The sequence below is a fragment of the Bufo bufo genome, chromosome 7 (genome assembly GCF_905171765.1).
Source record: "Bufo bufo chromosome 7, aBufBuf1.1, whole genome shotgun sequence".
NCBI classification, from domain to species: Eukaryota; Metazoa; Chordata; class Amphibia; order Anura; family Bufonidae; genus Bufo; species Bufo bufo.
This window is the reverse complement of record NC_053395.1, coordinates 182,180,112-182,202,224: the sequence shown is the minus strand read 5'-3', so window position 1 is coordinate 182,202,224 and position 22,113 is coordinate 182,180,112. Positions and strand designations below refer to the sequence as shown.

The 22,113-nt window shown below is 34.7% G+C and overlaps 1 protein-coding gene across 1 annotated transcript; it reads left to right on the top strand.

Annotated features, from left to right (window-relative positions):
- The first annotated feature begins 5,439 nt into the window (after positions 1–5,439).
- Positions 5,440–10,128, top strand: HOXD13 (homeobox D13). Its single transcript, XM_040440744.1, has 2 exons — positions 5,440–6,088; positions 9,878–10,128. The coding sequence occupies exons 1-2, from the start codon at positions 5,440–5,442 to the stop codon at positions 10,126–10,128; spliced, it is 900 nt and encodes a 299-aa protein (XP_040296678.1).
- Positions 10,129–22,113: the final 11,985 nt, after the last annotated feature.

Sequence of the window (22,113 nt, the reverse complement as noted above, 5' to 3'; positions counted from 1 at the left end):
CCATCAGAGAACAGCCAGCACTGCTGGATGCAGACAGAATGCCCGCCGACCCCATTGACTATAATGGGGTACGGCAGAGATCCGGCCACAATTTGGCAAAAATGCAGAGAATCAGCGGGACATTTTCTGTCGGATCAGGTGGCCGGAGCGTAGTGCCGCAGGTGTGAAAGTAGCCTTACCCTGTATGTTTTGTATTGCTATAAGTAATGTTAGGATGGAATAGGTTAGGTTGCGAATTTAGCTGGGGTGGGGGGGGGGGCAGGCACATTCTCTGCTCAGGGGCCCTCTGCTGTGTCAGCCCCTGGTCCAGTTGTTTGGTCGCGTATAAAGAACAGACATACTTTGGGACAGACAGAAACTCATTGTGTACCGGCATGTTACCTCCACAGTTTTCTTTCCCAGATAGTGATATGTGTACCAAGTTTAGTAGAAATTGATCGATGAGTTTTTGAGTTACAGAGCAATTTCCAGATAGCAAGGGATGTGTATACCAATTTTCGTTGAAATTGATGGTTGCGTTTTTGAGTGATCGCGGAACATACGTGCATACATACATACACACACACACATATACGTCCTTCTTCAAATATATAGATATAGCAATATATCTATATATATATATATGTGATTGCATATGTGACTTTTTTGCTATTTTTCACACATTGGAGATTGCTGCCTTTTTAAACTTTATCTGTTGGGATATAGTCAAGTCCCCTTGGGCTTGCACCATTTTCTTTTTTCTCTTTTTATTTTGTGTCATTATTATTATTATTATTATTATTATTATCTCTCAAGGACTCTGAAAACCTTACAACATTTAGAAGAATGGTCTAGGTAATCATATTATTATGTTGTGTTAGTAAGAAAACTACTTAGCACCTTTTGGCTTTGGTTGCCTTCTCAAGACTCAAGAGAAGTAGAACATGTTTGTTGGATACTATACTATGAATACTATTTTTTTCATGTAAATTAAATAAAAACAAATCATACAGTGAACTTAGTCAAATGTGACAGAATCATAAGCAGCCTGCTTTTCTAGTAGTGATTAAATTCAGCTGTCATGTTGTTCTTAAATAGGACCTGTCACCACAGAATGCAGTGCAATCTTCAGGCAACTTGTTATAGGACAGGAGGAGCTGAACAGATCCATATACAGTTTGGTGGGAAAAGATTCAGTCAAACTTGTAATATATATATATATATATATTTATTTATTTATTTATACAAGTTTTACTTAATCTTTTCCCACAAAACTATATATCAATCTGCTCAGTTCCTCTTGCTCTATAACCTGCTACCCTATTCTCGGCATTCTGGTGAGAGGTCCTCTTTATTTTTAATTAATGTTTATTATTGTTTTATGACAGTTATGAAGAGACAAATAAAAAAACGGATCTTGCAGGATCTAATAAGTGAAAATATGACAAATAGAATATAGCACAATGTTAAATTAAACTACAAAGATCATAAACAGATTAGCCATTGAAAATTGACTGAAGGAAATCCAAGAGGGTAAAGAAAAGAAATGAACAGCTCCACCTAATATTTGCTTAAATGTCAACACCATATACCATAGTAAAAGACAACTTTTAGATAATTGAGTATTTTATCTACTGAATTCAACAGACCCAAAGTGCATTAGTGATAACAGCAGTGCTGGTTTAAGTCATGAAAACATTCAAGTTGAAAGGCCTGTCAGGCTCTTTTACAGTACCTGAGTATAATTGCACATTTAGCCTTTCAGGTGACTTCCTGAGAGCATTACTAAATATTTGAACTATGACAAACTAGAAAGAAGAAGCCCAGTTTATGGCACATGGTAAATCCTCAGAACAAGGACCCATTTACATGCTTTTTCATGATATGCTTACAAAGAAGGATCATGTGCACTTTATTTTGTATGATGGCTTGGTTAACAGTAGAGTTCACTTTTATCTTATTTTATTACAGAACTAAATTGATATTTAAAAAAACTGATAGATTCCGTTATATCAGTTACATCACCTTTCATATCTATTTTCTGAACTCAATTGCATTTATAGCACCCTAACACAAAACACGCAGGGTTTTTGTTTTTAGACTGGTCTGTTCCTAACGCCTCATCTTATTAGTTTAGAGACTGGATTCGATGAACCAAAACTTATATGTTTGTATTATTTTTGTATTATGATACATTGTTATTTTACCTTTTGATTGTCTGATCTTTTAATGGGAACATAATATGGTTTAGTTTACCTCAAGGGTTGCTTGCAAATCTAAAACCATGGTTGCGAACAATTTCCAACTGTATAGAACAAAAAGTTTCTAGTGTTAAAAATAATTAAAATTGTTCATTCATATTTAAAATGATGGTTATTATCAGTGAAGCTGTATAATGTGAATGTTGGTCTTCTGTATATTTACATTACAGCTACGATCGAACTTACCTTAGGTAATTGCATGTACGATGATCGTACTAATAGATATCTATCCAATCTTTAATGGTTTGTCAGATACTTGAAGTTATTGATGTTTAAACAGAGGTTTCTGGAGAGTTATTGCAATGATTGCATACGATAAGAAAAACGTATGGAATACTTTGGTATCCTTTGAGGTTGTAGGGAAATATTCAGTATTTTAGACTGTTGATTTTTATTCCTCATGGAATAGTGACTTGTATTTGGTAATCTGGTAAATTATGAACAAGTCGACTGGGAACAGTCAGGTCATGGGTTCTGATTAGATGATCCAGCTTGTGTGAAATCATTCTGAAAGTTGCAATTCATTCTTTCAGTAGTGAGACGCTAAGTGGTGCTCAGATCAGAAAGGTTTGGGCCAATTATTGTTTAAAAAAAATGTTTGGTCTGTGTTTAATTGTATATTTATCAAGTGTCATTATGGAATAAATTCACTTATGTAATTGCTGACCCCATTATTTTACCTTTTACTGCAGAATCTTGAGTGGACTGCACGTGAAGAAAACATAATATATTTAATACCTTCGTAGATTGTTTTTTCTTATTTTAATACTTTGCTAGGTCATTTTACAGTTCTCTGCTAGAGCGCATTATCAGTGTGTGCATTTCTCATGTGTTTGTGACAACAGACTTGGGTTTTCAAATTTCACTTGAAAATACACAGAGACATCTAGTGGTAAAAGTTGGAGTTGCAGCACCGTGATTCACCCAGTGAAAAGAAAGCCAACCATTTTCATACCAGATTTAGCGTTAAATAGTCACATCCTTGATGTTTGTTCCCTGAAGTTAACAATCATTGAAGCTTCAGTTTAAACTTTAAGGAAAATAATGAATTCAGATTACAATCTCCAAAGTTTTTGTTCCTTGCATTTAAAAATTATACATAATTTAATATTGAGACAACAGTGACAATGCTTCGTTGTTTTTTTTATTACAACAGGTTTGATATAACTATATCGATATTGATATTGCACATAACAAAAATGACATAGAAGAAAAAGTAATATGGAGCATTTGCAAAATAGCTAGTTCACCAAACTAAATACAAAAGTAGAGATAATTCCGAATATACACCTATATAATAAATAGAAAGATGATAGATAGATAGATAGATAGATAGATAGATAGATTGTAAATATTCATTATTTATATTATATGTTATATGCAGGTCCAAACAGACATAACAGTACACAACAATCATTTTTACTTACATTTATGCCGTTTTACATGTAATCTAAAATTATATATATATATATATGTGTGTGTGTGTTTGTGTCTTGTTTGTGTGTCTGTGATTATATATATATATATATATATATATATATATAAATATATAAAATCACCAGCATGTTCTTATACTATTTTTCTGTTATTTAATTACGATTAAGACATATAGGCTACAGCTCATAAAGGGATAAAAATAGAATTTATCTTGTACTTTACACATCGTTTTCTAGATATTAGGTGTAAAAGATATATATTTTAGGCAGAATCTTCAATTATTAACAGATAGATAGATAGCCAATACTTTTTTGTCTAATTAAAAGTTCTAAAAATAATAATATAAAGATACAAATAATAAATAAGGGGTCTGGAAACAAGCAGAAAAAATGACAAATAGAACATCCTTTCCAGTATGAATCTATCTCTCATTTGTACACATAATTATGTCCGATTTATCTTATTTATAGTTTTAGCATAGGAAAAAGCTTCAAATTAATGGATAACACATAAGAAGTTAGATGACTATATAAATATGTGTTTCAACTTCTGTCAGTAAAAATTCCTGCGACCAGCTATGAACACATTGCTTGTATGTGCTTGCTTTTTACTTCTGGCATTCGGCACTGACTGCCAATTGTAACTAAATATTTATATTACACATAAAATTCATTTAATCCGTGCACAGGATATTGCAGGGTCTGAGGGACAATCTGTAGCACAGGGTGACATAAATATGTATCATGCATTTCCAGGCAAACCTAACGAAGCAGCTCTGATTGCACATAGCTTCTCACTTAATAAATCTGGGAATTTCAATAAAGTAATAAAAGGAAGACGATGGTAACACGACAGAACATGTGCTCAGGCTGTGGATAGACAGATTGGACAGATAGATAGATTAGACAGACAGACAGGTACGATAGATAGATAGATAGATAGATAGATAGATAGATAGATAGATAGATAGATAGATAGATAGATAGATAGATAGATAATAGATGCAGGAGGTGTTGGAAATGTAACGACACACTGAAACAACATGTATATTTGCTTCTTTTTAACTTTTCCCAAGCCACGTGACCTTCCATAAGTCGTCACTCAATTACCTATAAAGGCCTGCCATACTAATTAGACTGGAATGTGGGTTAATTCGTTAGCATTGCTGTCCTGTTTGCAGTAAATGACACAAACAGGTACTTGCACAGTTATTTATTCAGTAAATTAAGTGCTGCAGGAGTACCCAATGCTTCTTTGCTGTGTATTGCATCGTATATTATTCTTCTATTAATATAAATTTTTTCATAAATATTGAAGTATTACACACTGTAGATCGACTTTTATGCTGAACAAGGACTTATCTATGCGACCAGTTGTAGGGTGCTGAATGTGAATAGGTGTAAGGTGCACTATTAAAAAGTTTCAGCTCCCCTCCAGTGAGGAAGATGCTGAGAATATGGGATCATAATAAAACTTGGGGGGGGGGGGGGGGGTGAAGAAAAGAGCATAAGATGGAGAGCCCAGAACCTCTAGAAAGCAGACAAGTGGGTTGATTGCTCTCTGAGTTTAATTCCATTCTGAGACCACGTGGTTGAAAGCAACCAATGCTGTTCCTTAAGGCTACTGCAAACAGATCTGTAAAACGACTCCCCCCACCCCTCCCAATCTGAAGTTCGTTTTTATAAACGTTACCACAATGATCTAACCTGCTTGAAGGGATAACAATTTCCACTATGCCCCGCTCTGGATTGATGCAAGAGTGATGTGCAAAGCTCTGAACAAACGCAACCAGTGGGAGATGGAAGGATTGAGAGGGGGAGAGGGCTCTTCCAGTAACCAGTGCAGGAATTTCCTCTCTTCTCCCGCTGTGTTTGGCACTCCCTCCAGCAGAACAGTCCCGGGATTAGCCTACCCCGGTCCTGAGAGATCCACTTCTACTCGATCGGAGGCCTCCAAAGAAGGACCGACCTGTCCATCTTCTACTGGGCCTTCGGCACCCTCTCTTGGATATGGTTACCACTTTGGAAACGGATATTACAGTTGTCGCATGTCTCATGGCGTAGGTCTTCAGCAGAACCCTCTAAAGTCCACCAGCCATGCCTCCATGGGAGGTTTCCCAGTGGAGAAATACATGGACGTGTCTAGCCTGGCTAGTACTAGTGTTCCCAGCGGTGAGGTGCCTTCAAGAGCCAAGGAGGTATCTTATTTTCAGGGCTACACCAATCCCTATCAGCATGTGCCTGGATACTTAGATATGGTGTCAACGTTTAGCTCTGGGGAGCCCAGACATGAGGCCTTCATATCAATGGAGGGTTATCAGTCGTGGACTTTGGCTAATGGCTGGAACAGTCCAGTTTATTGTGCAAAGGACCAGGCTCAAGCCCCCCACTTCTGGAAGTCCTCCTTTCCAGGTATGAGTAAACAGTGTGGTGTGATGGCCTCTGGTCTGCTATGTGGACTTGTGCCTAGTACTTGTGTAAACAAACCTACCTTCACAGCAAGGACCATTTATGTCTACATGTATGGTTGTGCCCACCTGGTCATTATACAACAGCATATACAAGTAGTGTGAAGCCCTAGATATCCTTCATATATTTATCCACTCTGTACTTTAAGTGTTCTCTATTCTATTCTCCTGTGCAGTGTGTACAAGTACTGTATACCCAATTATATTATGTTCCCCCTGTAGTGTATTCTCTCAGAGTTATGTTCTAGCCTTCCATCTTTAGTGTTTACTCTTGCATTTTTTATCAGTTGTGTTTAGTGTATACTCTTCATATTATATTATTTCTTGTTATAATTTAGTATATTCTCCTAAATTACACTCTTTCTGTTTCATATATTCATTAGTCTGCCCTGTTATTACTCTAATGTATATTCTTAGTCCATTCTATTATTGCTTGAGTTAGTTTAGTGCATACTCCTATTATTATTTATGTTAGTTTAGTATATCCTAAGTAAATTCGATGTCACTTCTCTTCCTTTAGTTTATATTTGTATGCTGTCATCACTTCTGCACATCTTACGTTTTATGTTTTCTATTATCTCTTGTGTACAAGCAGTGTATACTCCTAAATTCATTATTCTGTACTGGTAATTCATACTACTTACTTTAATTTATTCTCACTTCTGTACTAGTAATATTCCTCCGTTTATTCTGTTCCTACGTTACAGTAATACATACTCCTAGTACTTACTAGTATAGTACTCGATTATAATATTCTATACTTTAATGTACTCTATCACCTATATATGTGTATGGATCATCTGGGCTCCTTGTGTATTCTATCAATTCTGTAGGACTAATTCACACTACCCAGTATACTGTATTGCGACTCCTGTGCAAATGGTACATTCTCCTAATTGTATTCCATTCTCACTAGTATACTAATGATGCATAGTCATAATTGTATTATGGTATACATTGTATACGAGTAGTGCATAGTCATAATTGTACTCCAATATCTCTGGTATGCACCTTATGTATTCTATTGCAATGAGTGTATACTCCTAACGTATTCTATTAAGTATAGCAGTGATGCACAGACTTCACCTATTCTATCACTGGTATTCACCTTATGTATTCTATTAACACCCTGTACACTGAGTACATACTCCTAATGTTTTCTAGAATCATCCTATAAACTAAATATATACATCTTAAGTATTCTATTATCACCCTGTACAGAGAGTATATAATCGTGTATTTTATTATCACCATGCATACTGAGTATATAACCTTGTATTCTTTTATTACTCTGTACATTGAGTATATACTCCTGTATTCTATTGTCACCTTGTCCACTGAGTATATAATCCTAATGTATGCTATTACCCTGTACACTGAGTATATACTCCTGTATACTGTTATCACCCTGTACACTGAGCATATACTCCTAATGTATACTGTTATCACCCTGTACACTGAGCATATACCCTTGTATTCTATTTTCACCCTGTACACTGAGTATATACCCTTGTACTTTATTATCATCCTGAACATTGAGTATATATCCTTGTATGCTATTACCACCCTCTACACTAAGTATAAACTCCTAATGTTTTCTATTATTACCCTGTACAGAGGTGTATTTAATCCTAGTGTATGCTATGAAAACTATGTACACTAAGTATATACTCCAAATGTATACTATTAACACCCTGTACACTAAGTAAATACTACTAATGTATCCTATTATTACCCTGTACACTGAGTATATACTCCAAATGTATACTATTATCACCATGTACACTGAGTATATACTCCTAATATATGCTATTATCATCCTTTACACTGAGTATATACTTCTAATGTATACTATTATCACACTGTACACTGAGTACATGCTCCTAATGTATACTATTATCACCCTGTACACTGAGTATATATTTCTGTATACTATTATCACCGTGTACATTAAGTATATATCCTTGTATGCTATTACCACCCTCTACACTGAGTATAAACTCCTAATGTTTTCTATTATCACCCTAAACACAGAGTATATACTCCTGTATTATATTAATACCCTGTACATTGAGTATATACTCCTGTATTATAATATCACCCTGAACATTGAGTATATATACTTGTATGCTATTACCATCCTCTATGCTGAGTATAACCTCCTAATGTATTCTATTATCACCCTGTAGAGGGGTGTATGTAATCCTAATGTATGCAATGATTACCCTGTACACTGAGTATATACTCCTAATGTATACTAGTATCACCCTGTACACTGAGTATATACTCCTAATGTATACTATTATCACCCTGTACACTGAGTATATACTCCTAATGTATACTGTTATCACCCTGTACACTGAGTATATACTCCTAATGTATACTATTGTCACTCTGTACACTGAGTATATACTCCTAATGTATACTATTATCACTCTGTACACTGAGTATATACTCCTGTATTCTATTATCACCCTGTACATTAAGTATATACTCCTAATGTATACTATTATCACCCTGTACACTGAGTATATACTCCTAATGTATACTGTTATCACCATGCACACTGAGTATATACTCCTAATGTATACTGTTATCACCCTGCACACTGAGTATATACTCCTAATGTATACTATTATCACCCTGCACACTGAGTATATACTCCTAATGTATACTAGTTTCACCCTGTACACTGAGTATATACTCCTGTATTATATTATTATCCTGTACATTGAGTATATACTCCTAATGTATACTATTACCCTGTACATTGAGTATATGCTCCTGTATTCTATTATCACCCTGTACACTGAGTATATACTCCTGTATTCTATTATTACCCTGTACATTGAGTATATACTCCTAATGTATACTGTTATCACCCTGTACACTGAGTATATACTCCTGTATTCTATTATCACCCTGTACACTAAGTATATACTCATGTATTATATTATTACCCTGTACATTGAGTATATACTCCTAATGTATACTATTATCACCCTGTACACTGAGTATATACTCCTAATGTATGCTATTATCACCCTGTACACTGAGTATATACTCCTGTATTCTATTATCACCCTGTACACTGAGTATATACTCATGTATTCTATTATTACCTTGTACATTGAGTATATACTCCTAATGTATACTATTATCACCCTGTACACTGAGTATATACTCCTAATGTATACTATTATCACCCTGTACACTGAGTATATACTCCTAATGTATGCTATTATCACCCTGTACACTGAGTATATACTCCTAATGTATGCTGTTATCACCCTGCACACTGAGTATATACTCCTAATGTATGCTGTTATCACCCTGCACACTGAGTATATACTCCTATATTCTACATTCTATATTCTATATTATTACTTGTATATAAGTAGTACATGGCTATAATGCTTCACACTTATCTACTCTATTATCATCTCTTTACAAGCCCTGTACACTAGTCTAATGTATTCTTGTATTATGTTATCACCCTTATATGTCTAATGTACTATCACTTCTGTATACTCACAAGTATATGCTGATTATGATTTGTATATGTTCTGACTCCTGGAAGTATAAACTCTTTTTATACAACTATCGGGAAATTTGATTAATTAGCTAATATGAATTCTGTTGGTAATTCATATTTTATCATATAATGGCATTTGCATTCTTGTTGAAAAATTCCATTAATCCATGATTTTATTTGTTACTTCCCTTCTTGTAGGAGATGTTGCCCTAAACCAACCAGACATGTGTGTGTACAGACGGGGGAGAAAGAAGAGGGTGCCTTACACCAAGCTACAACTCAAAGAACTAGAAAACGAATATGCCATGAACAAGTTTATTAACAAAGACAAGAGGCGGAGGATATCAGCAACCACCAACCTTTCTGAGAGACAGGTCACCATATGGTTCCAGAACAGGAGAGTAAAGGACAAAAAAATAGTATCTAAACTAAAGGACAATATCTCCTGATCATCAACAAGGCACTTACTGTACAGTCACAGGAATCAATGTCACTACGACTTCGAGATCCTCCATCCATCCTCCATGAACTCAGATCATTTTAAAATTCGGTATTTTTAATTTTTTGTCCTAGTCAGGCTCTGAACTCCAGGTTTCTGTCCAACAGAACTTGCATGGACAATCATGTGTTTTCTCCCTTGAGTTATTTTTTTTGTAAAATATTGTATTGATCACTAACATTATATGTTGGCCATCAAATTGTAATGTTCTGTCTCAGGAAGCTTGCCTACAAAAAGTAATATTCTATTCAGGATATCACCCCTAGAAAGTATACATGCATGTTTTATGTCGCTGTATATTCCAGTGCCTTTCAATAATCACATAGGAGATTTTTCATGCAACCAAAGACATTGTACAGTTTCATCAACGTCATTAGGTCTATTTAATTAAAATATATTGAGGTTCAGACAGTATTTAAAACCTTTTTAATAAACGCAGGTCACTTGGGCATTTTCAGAAATATATTTGGAGTGTTGTAGATTGATCAGCATCCCCCTTATGATGCTACATCAATACCTGATGACATTCCTTCATACAATGGGGGGAATAAATCCTATTTTTCTATTTTTTTTTTTTTAGACCAGGGATTATATTTATTGTTGACACCCTCCTTGACATTTATAAACTATGCAAGTGTTGTTGTATGCATTTCACAGATTGGATGATAAACTATGAGTAATTAAATTATTTCTTCAGTTCTGAGCTTTCATGACTTCACCAATATTATAGCATTCAATGTTGGTAATGCAGCTGCTGTCATTCTCCCTGCATTAAAGGACTAAACTTTGTGGCACTTGTATCATTTTCAATATACTTTGAATACATGGAACATTTAGTATTGTGACATTTGTGTTAAATCAAATCTGTATTTCAGTTTGTTTAATAAAATTGTACAATGCGTTTTAATATTTTGTATGAAATGATGTTTAGTATTTATTTATTTACGCCTGTTTGAGCAAAATGCCCAGCAGACAGATGGAACTACAACTACTACAACAGTTAGGGCAATACAATCTTTTGCTGATGTGGTGTGCTGGGGTTTGCAGTTCCACTTGTTGCTTAAATAAAAAAACAACAGATCATTCTAATTAGATACCATAGAAAAACTGAGATTTTTACACTATATAATGTGATAGATTATTTGAAGAAAACTATATATATATATATACATATATATAGCTCCGTTTCAGCATCAACCCTCTGTGTGAACCTAGTCTTGTACCTTGTAGTTGAACATTTGCAAAGTGTAACCAGCCGTCTGTGTGGATGGAGGACTTGACAGTGGACCGGGATTTGTGAAAAAAAAAAAGGCTGTGGCTGGGGCAGGAGACAAGCTACTAGGAGGTATTTATCCCCAGGCTAAACTTGTGCAATAAACTTCACCAGATAATGAAAGAGAAAATACTGCTCTCTGCTTGGAGGCCCTGCTTTATGTTTCCCTCTGTGCTTTGATAATTGAAGAATGGAGAGATCCCAGTGTTCATACCTTCTTTTATGTGCATTAGATCTTTGTTGTAGAATATTCATTTACAATACTTTGAAAAAATATACAGGTAGGCTTCATAACCACAAGTCTGCAACCTATCTGAATTTACCTTACAAAGAGGTGCGTAGGGATACACTAATGGCAAGCCATTATTTGATTATTTGTCCATGACTGACATACTAATATGCTTATGTATTTCATGTTCAACCACGTGGGCATGTTCACATTTGTCAGAACCTCCGACTCAATTCCATTCCTCAATTTCCTTAAAAAAACAAAAAAAACAAAGAGAAACTTATGTTTAGCTGAACTCATGGTTTTCTATGGGTCTTCAGTTTAGCAACAAAAAAAAAACGAAATCAATAAATAAAATCACCTTCGCATAAAAAACACTTTGCCATCACCAAAAGTCTGGTCAAATTTGGAGAAATAAAACGCTGCATGCAATGTTCCTCTGTTCATGCAGCCTGGTTAGAGGAAAGCTGCATGCAGAATTTTTCTTTTCCACATTTGACCAGACTTCTGGTGGTAGAGGTAAAGCAAATGTATTTTCTTTTATGCAAAAGTGCTCTTTTGGTTTTCTTTAAGTTGTGTTCAGTATATGTGGAGCATGCATATGGAACAGCTCCATTATAAAGCACATATTTTGCGGTATCAATCTCAATTTGCTGCAGATAGAGAGTGTAGTGGCACAATAGGAAGAAAACACAACTGGCAATCTGTGCAAGCAAGAAATTGTGATTCCAAAAGCATTCTGTATCCCTAACATGAACTTGGTAAAAGCCACATAGCATATCAATTAAATACATTCATTAAAGAAAATTACTTTTCTCTACCTAGCTATTCGCATTAATAAACATTCATGCATTGTTTCCTATTTCTTTTTAAGTCAGGATAGACTAGAGAACTGCTGTTTGCCAAGAAATACAAATTAGATAGGTAGATAGATAGATAGATAATAGATAGATAGATAGATAGATAGATAGATAGATATTTTCCCCCATCACCACACACATACACTAAAAAAATCATATAGCCACAGATATATACCATTGTGCAGCTCGATAGATAGATAGATAGATAGATAGATTAATAGATAGATAGATAGATAGATATTTCCCCCCATCACCGCACACATACACCATATACATAGATATATACCATGGTGCAGTTCTATAGATAGATAGATAGATAGATAGATAGATAGATAGATAGATATTTCCCCCCCCCCCCCCATCACCGCACACATACACCATAGCCATAGATATATACCATGGTGCAGTTCTATAGATAGATAGATAGATAGATAGATAGATAGATAGATAGATAGATAGATAGATAGATAGATAGATATTTCCCCCCATCACCGCACACATACACCATATCCATAGATATATACCATGGTGCAGTTCTATAGATAGATAGATAGATAGATAGATAGATAGATATTTCCCCCCATCACCGCACACATACACCATATCCATAGATATATACCATGGTGCAGTTCTTACTTTACTGTTTTCACCATTCCTCTACAGATGAGCTATAGGGGTTCTCTTCATGGGCGCCCTTGACCTTGCAGAATGAGATCTGTATTTATTATCTATATATTGATGGCTACTTGGCCTTGAAACTGAACCTGGCATTTCAGCAGCAGACGTGAATGGGCAAGTCTTTATCTGTGATAGAAATCATTTCAATATAGATATACATTTCTTTATTAACACCTCTTACCATTATTATGGCTTATGTTATTATAGATTTGGGGAAAACCACATATAGTGGTCTCGAAGTTAATCTATATATATATATACACGGTAAAAGTGTAAATTAGGCTCTGGAATTTGAGGAGCGGTGCAGAATCTGCAAACAGTGGAATTATTCCGCCACCTGCTGGACGTACCGCGTAATTATAGTTTTTCTTAAACTGTTGTCTATCTGCCTTCCTGATGTCATGTAATCATCCTGTTCTTTAATTACAAATCATCACTCTGCACATTTTTCTTCAGCTGCATATTTTGGGATGTATTTATTTTCTGTCTGCCTTACCGTGCAAGCATGAACACCAGTAAGTATTGTATATGCTGTATTTCTTTTGATATTTGATGTCACTTGCTCTTGTTCTTTATAATTGTGAGCGTTTTACCGTCTATAAGGCGTCCATGTCTTAAGCCAAGATATAATTTTGTAATGGCAACATCTCTGTATCTTCCTTGGAGGTATTTTACAAGCTGGAGTATCTATGGAGGGGACAATTTAGTGTCTTTTATAATCAAAACTGTGATTTCATGTATTGCTACTGGCATCTTCTAATAGCAGCTATTCTGAACTGTTATTTGAAAACTGGACAATAAAAAATAAAAAACGTCAATAAAAAAGAAACCTCAACAATGATAAAAATTAAGTATCTATCTATCTACCTACCCATCTATATATATATCTCTACATTATAATCCCCCAATGTCTGTCTGTCTGTCTATCTTTCATATATTTATGTATCTATCTATCTATCTATCTATCTATCTATCATTTATCTCTACACTATAATCCCCCCAATGTCTATCTGTCTACTATTTATCTTTCTTTCTTTATTTATTTTCTTTCTGTATTTTATAATAACCCAAAGTCTGTCTGTCTGTCTATCTACCGATCCTTCCAATTGTTTTATGCCGTGAACCGGACACAACTAATATATTTGTACTGGATAACTATATGCATCTATCTATTTATTTATGTATCTATCTATCTATCTATCTATCTATTTATGTATCTATCTATCTATTTATGTATCTATCTATTTATTTATTTATGTATCTATCTATCTATCTATCTATCTATTTATGTATCTATCTATCTATCTATCTATCTATCTATCTATCTATCTATCTATTTATGTATCTGTCTATTTATTTATTTATGTATCTATCTATTTATTTATGTATCTATTTATTTATTTATGTATCTGTCTATCTATCTCTACGCTCTCAATAATATCACAAATATATGACATTGAAATAGCGACAAAATATTTCCCAGCATTTTACAATTCAGAAAGAACGTGTCACAAACAAAAGACAAGAATAGTGAAGACCCTTCCCACAAGAGCTTACTATCTGAGGATATATCTAGCTGTCTACCTAGATAGCTGTCTGTCTGTGATTTGTCTGGTTATCCCGTGGTTATGTATAGTATGTCTATGCATTGTTACTTACTTATTTTATTACAATTTAGTTTGGTGATGTTGTTATTATTATTGTTTTCATGTTTCCATTCCTGTTGTATAATATACAATGAAGGGGATGCCTAGAAACATGCTGAACCCATTCTACACACACAGCTCTGCAGACCAGCTACAATCCTGACAAATACAGTATGAAGACACCTTTTATGGTCCTAGCCCCCCATATACATACATGCACACCCCATATTTCCATCCATCCATCTTATATCATGCTTGGACATATATATCTGTATATCAGGGTACATTACAGAGTCAGAAGGCGGCCATGTGAGATCAGATCCTTAGATGGACTCCAGAAGTCATTCTCAGAGGGCGGTCTTTCCTATATAAACCTTCCAATAAGGTGGACGATCTTGCTTTATTTCCTTAGAAGTCACATATGCTGGAGAGAGTCTGTGCCATCTCCTGTCGCCCACATGGCTCTCCCCGTCACTAATGCTGTGGTCACACGTGGACAGGGTCAGAAATGTCATTTTCTTGATTTTTTTTTTTTTTTACATCTGCCTAAGAGTCTGTATGCAGAGGCCCAATCGTTTTCTCAGAAAATGGATCTTAGCTGGAGAGAACATAAGTAGGTCATTCTTGAGCTGTCTGGAACTGTCATGCAGTTGGTCTTATCAACCATGAAAAAAAAATACAATTTTGGGTTATTTTCTTTACCTTAAAGTGAAGTGAAGGTTGAGCTTTGGGTTTTATATAGGGAGCTCAACACAAAGCTCAAACAAAGACATACGATGGACAAAACCTAACACCCAGAAAACAGGAAAAAAAACGCTAGTGCTTTGTCTGCACTGAATGCAGTGAGGCTAAAGGAGAACGCAAGGAATGCAGTCCACTTGAACGTGACTGGACAGCAGCCATTCAGGACCATGCCTTTGGCCTTTATATAAGGACATGCTGGGAAATGGAAAACAAATGTTGCTTCTTCACCACACAAGTGTCATATACAGTATGTAACTGTCTACATGTGTGGTTGCATGGATCACATACACTTACAAATACATACATGTGATGGAGCTTATCTTGCTGCTGTCTTCTACTCTAATGAGCACATTGTTTAGTCTCGCTTTATGTCCATTCAGTCTGAGAGCCCCCCACCCCCACCTCACACCCAGACTCCTTAAGGAATATATAAAGACAATAGCAGACGAAGGAAAAGGAGACTGAGAAGAGAAGGAAAAAAAACTGGTCAAGCTAGATTATTGGTGGAAGTAAAGATATAGCAGTCCTGAATCAGTCCTTAAAAAAAGTATTTTGTGCACATAACTTGTAGCAGCATTCTATCTATCTATCTATCTATCTATCTATCTATCTATCTTCTATCATCTATCTATCTATCTAATCTTTATATCTATCTATCTATCTTCTATCATCTATTATCTATCTATCTCTCATTATATTATCTATCTATCTGTCTATCTATCTATCTATCTATCTATCTATCTTCTGTCATCTATTATATATCTATCTGTCTGTCTATCTATTATCTATTATCTATCTATCTATCTATCTTCTATCATCTATTATCTATCTATCCATCTATTATCTATTATCTATCTGTCTGTCTATCTATCTATCTTCTATCATCTATTATCTATCTATCTATCGTCTACTATCTATCTATCTATCTATTATCTCTCTATCTATCTTTCATCCATTATCTATCTATCTATCTATCGATCTGATATCTATATATCATGTCTATCTATCTATCTATCTATCTATCTATCTATCTATCTATCTATCTTCTATCATCTATTATCTATCTATCTATCTATCTATCTATCTTCTATCATCTATTATCTATCTATCGTCTACTATCTATCTATCTATCTATCTATCTATCTATCTATCTATCTATTATCTCTCTATCTATCTTTCATCCATTATCTATCTATCTGTCTATCTATCTATCTCTCTATCTATCTTTCATCCATTATCTATCTATCGATCTGATATCTATATATCATCTGTCTATCTATCTCTCTATCTATCTTTCATCCATTATCTATCTATCTATCTATCTATCTATCGATCTGATATCTATATATAATCTGTCGATCTCTATCTAATGTTTGTTTGTTTTCTACCGAACGTCAAGGTCATATACACCCTGTTCACACAATTTGACCAACACTTTTATACTTATAAATTATAGATAGATAATAGATAGACAGACAGACAGATACATATGAGATAGACAGATAGATAGATTTTGTTTGTACACGTGCTTTCCGAATTGTAAAATGCTGGAAATTATCCTTGTCGCTATAGAATTGTTATATTTGTATTATTTCTGATATTATAGAGAGCGTAGATAAAGCTAGAACAATAGATGGAGAGATAGACGGAAAGACAGATACATATATCTATGCAGTAAACATATATCAGTTGTGTCCCGTTCACGACATAAAATAATTGGCAGGATAGATAGATAGATAGATAGATAGATAGATAATGGATAGACAGACAGACATTGGTGGATTATAGTGTACAGATAGTGTATCTATACCTGTGTGTTGTCTTCGCTGGTGATATAATAGCCGTACAGGACTGCTTGCTCTCCCATTAGTACATACCACATGTCCCATTGACTTTCCCTTTGCCGTTGCACTTGGTAAACAGATAATGGGTTTACCGTGTGAAAGTGCAGAGAAGTGTTCAACCTCCACAAGTCACACAATGCACCAAGTGTCCTAAAAGATCTGCTGCCTTCTTGTCTCAAGCGTCCGACTCCTTTAATTTATAAATATATATATATATGTGTGTGTGTGTGTGTGTGTGTGTGTGTGTATATATACTTATCCTATATACACACAAACAAACACACACACACACACACACATATATATATATAGTGTGTTCCTGTGTATATGCACACATACATTGAATTATTACACTGCTCCATAGAGTTTCCATGACTCATATCGCATAATGTGCGCTAAAATTATAATATTATTATGAATGTACTAGGGACATCAGTTCATATATTATTATTATTTTTTTAAACTATAGTCTATATTTAGATAGCGCAGATTATGTGAAGAACTCCTGAATTATCATTATTATTATTATTATTATTAATAATAATAATAATAATAAGAATAATTATATAAATAACCTTTTCAGCACATAGTCGAGACTTCAAGTCATTTTGACTGATAAATGTGTTTGTAATAGCGAAAGAAAAAGTGCTGCTGTTGTGAGGATCAACTTTATTGCTATGTAACTATTAAGTTATAGTCAATCGAACAATTTACAGATAGTATATAGATAAAACAGTTTTACAACAAAATTATAGATTAAAGATGGATATATAGATAGATAACTAGATAGATAATAGATAGAGAGATAGATAGATAGAAAGATAGATAGATAATATAATGAGAGATAGATACATAGATAGATAGAAAGATAGATGATAGATAGATAATATAATGAGAGATAGATAGATAGATAGATAGATAGATAGATAGATAGATAATATACAGATAGATAGATAGATAGATAGATCGATAAATAATATATAATTAGATAGATAGATAGATAGATAGATAGATAGATAGATAGATAGATCGATATATAATAGATAGATAAATAGATAGAAAAATAGATAGATAGTAGATAGACAGATAGATAGATAGATAGATAGTAGATAGATCGATATATAATAGATAGATAGTAGATAGATTAGAAAATAGCTGGATGCTAGGTAGATAGACATGTAGGAGGTGGTGTGGATGGCTAGCCTGCAGGCTGGATGTGGTCGGGTCTAGACTGTACACGTAGCACTTGGAGGCAGTCTGGCAAATGGTGGCAGTAGAATGTAGTGTACAGCTGCTGATCTTCACATATGGTAAAAGTGGTAGAAGGCATGGTGGCAGTGGCAGCTAAACAAGCAGAAGCCCTACATTGTGAGCAGGAAGGGGGAAGCTTTTCTTCCAGAACTGTGGTGCAATAAATGAAATGACTCACAATCTCTTCTCCAGTCAGTTTTTACGAGAGCAGCCAGACAGCGTCTGTTCACGTTCTGCAGATACTGGGGGCGCCATAACAAAGTTAAGGTCAAGTTACTGTCTTATCTTGGGTGGCACAAACTAAAAGCTGGCTATCTCCTCTACCTATATACACACACATATATACACACACCTAACATACATACAGTACGTGCACAGTTTGTTGTCTGACAGCATTAGTAATAATAGTAATGCACTTCTAGAACCCAGGGACATGTCACTGAGAGGGACATACCTGCTCAATGAGAGGATGCCTACAGATGTAGCATGGAGACATCTAAAGGTAATGTCTTTACTCCTGTCCTGTACTTATATCTTCTATGTATGTTCTGTGTGTCACATATGAGTTTATCATGGGGGCTGGGTATATGTCTGAGGTGTTGTGTGTGGTGTAGTGCTGCAAAATCTATAGTCACAGTGGAGAAAACACATCATGTACAAACTGGGACCCTGGGAGAAGTGTCTGATCATTAGGCACATACACAATTCACTCAGGGCATGTTGTTCATTATTACTGTCTGTTCACTGTACGGTTAGTAATTAAAGACTACAGTAAAGTACATTAAAGTCTGTCTGAGTAGTGTAGTAGATAGATAGATAGATAGATAGATAGATAGATAATAGATAGATAAATGGTAGATAGATAAATAGATAGATAATTGGTAGATAGATACATAGATAGATAGATGATAGATTATAGTGTAGCGATAGTTGATAGATAGATAGATAGATAATAGAAAGATAGATAGATAGATAGATAATGTATCTTGTTTTGAAAATAATACGAATCTGTTGTATAATAAGCGATGTGGATTTCTTGCAGCCTTGTAGTTTTGCACTTGTGTGTTTGTGTGTAATGCATGAAGTATGTATTTATTTATGCATTTATATTGTATTTATGTCTAGTAATTACTTAATATCTTATAGCACAATCTCAGAGCCACAAGTCTTATCAACTGTGCACTTGTGTGTGATCCAGAGAGTAGTTTATTCACTTCTGTCTGTCTGTCTAGTCATTCAATCAAACATTTATGGGCACGACATCTATACATCAATCTATATGTACAGTATCTATGTATATATTCTTATATTGATGCAATATCTATACAATATCGCTCTATTCCCCTAGTCGATATAATCTGTATTACACTTGTCTATCTATCTTTATCTATCTATCTATCTATCTATCTATCTCATATCTATCTATCTATCTATCTATCTATCTATCTATCTATCTATCTCATATCTATATATCTATCTATCTATCCATTATCTATTTGCCTACATAGCAAATCTCTTGAATGTTATCTATATAATAAAAGATGACATATCCATTTAACTATATAACATCTGAAACAGTATATATGTGCCTTCTATACCAATTCTATAATCTATCTGCATAGCAAATGACAGACTACACATCTATTATATAACATAATGTCTGATAAAATATATGTTCTTTCTTTCTTTCCTTTTTTCTATCTATCCTACATCAACACTTCTGTGGTTTTTGTGGCTAAAGTTGATAATCATGATTTAGGGTTTCATGCAGCATGTCGCTGATACTCAGTAGCACAAGGCATTTTATTTAATTGTACATGATGTATGTAATCATCACTGTATGTAGGATTTATGGCAGTAAAATGTTTAAGAAGTGTAGCCTGCCCAGAAGAATAAACTGCATTTTGTGTCACCGTTGTGTTCTCTACCACACATGTATGTAGTCTGCAGAGCTGTTAAGGGCCGAACTTGACATGTAAACCTCCAATATTCATCGCTAAACAGGAGAGAAATTTAGTATATCATCAGTGATAACATAGATGTGTGTATTTATTCATAGCAAGTCTAGCAAGGTATTTTTACCTCCGACTACTGAATATATTTATTTGGGCGATTTACCTATTGCTAGATATCCACTGCATGTTGACTATGGATATTCATTGCATTTTTACAATAGATATCCATTGTATGTTGACTATATAATAGACTACATCTGAAAAAAATAAAAGCTAATGGTTGTATGTATCAAAACAGACACGTTGTCGGCGTAACTTAATGTTTCATGATTGCATCATGTTGTGTAGTCGGGGTCTGAGGGCTCTGGGCAGTTTACATGTGTCTACATGTGTCCTACACTGTACATGTATGAAGAATATATTCTGGGTTCTCCTAATAGAAATATATGGACTGTACATGTGTGAAGAATATATTCTGGGTTCTCCAAATATAAATATATGGACTGTACATGTATGAAGAATATATTCTGGGTTCTCCTAATATAAATATATGGACTGTACATGTATGAAGAATATATTCTGGGTTCTCCTAATATAAATATATGGACTGTACATGTATGAAGACTATATTGTGGGTTCTCCTATTAGAAATATATAGACTGTACGTGTATGAAGAATATATTCTGGGTTCTCCTATTAGAAATATATAAACTGTTGTAGATTCCGTGTTCAGGGCAGGGCTTGAAGACCTCATAAGAACATACAAAAAACACATAAACTCGCCATACATGTGTGCATTATACACAGAACAGGCGAAATGATGATGTTCTTATACAAGATGCGTTTTTGGTTATATCTCACTTTCAATTTGGACTGAAAGCTAACTATATGAATATGCATCCCGTTGGCTCTGCTGCCGAAATAGTCATTTTCTGTTTATTTCAGTGTAATTTAAGATTTTCCATTCCTTAATACATCATTATAATCCTGTCTTTATCATCTAATATACAGTGTATGAATGTAGGAAGTATGAGGTATCTAGCCTTTTATAGAAGTGATACATTTCTGGCTAAATAGCAGTAAGTTTACCCCCACTAGACCCCCTTTAGGCACAATCTGCTCTCTGTTATAAGGTTTGTGGAAACCCCAGGGCTAGGAATAGTTGTGTCATTTGTGTGTCAGAGCACACACGGTGCACGATCAGAGGGTTGCACCTTTGTGTAGTGTGGAGGGATGTTGCATTCTGCAGGCTTCTTATAGATATCAGGACATTGTACATGGGGGATCACGTGACGCAATTACCACTAGAATCAATCAAGATGAATTGCACGTCAGCAGCACGTTCAGGCTTTTTTCTTTAGTTGATGCTGTCCAAGCCCCTCTTGAGCAATACATGGATCTTGTTCAATGCAGTGAAATCTCCTTGTTGCTTTCAATCGCAAAAGGGGAGAAGAG

Coding starts and splice junctions, on each gene's coding strand:
- HOXD13 (XM_040440744.1), top strand. CDS start 5,440: ATGTGCAAAGCTCTGAACAAACGCAACCAGTGGGAGATGGAAGGATTG. Junction 6,089..9,877: donor CTGGAAGTCCTCCTTTCCAG/GTATGAGTAAAC, acceptor CCCTTCTTGTAG/GAGATGTTGCCCTAAACCAA.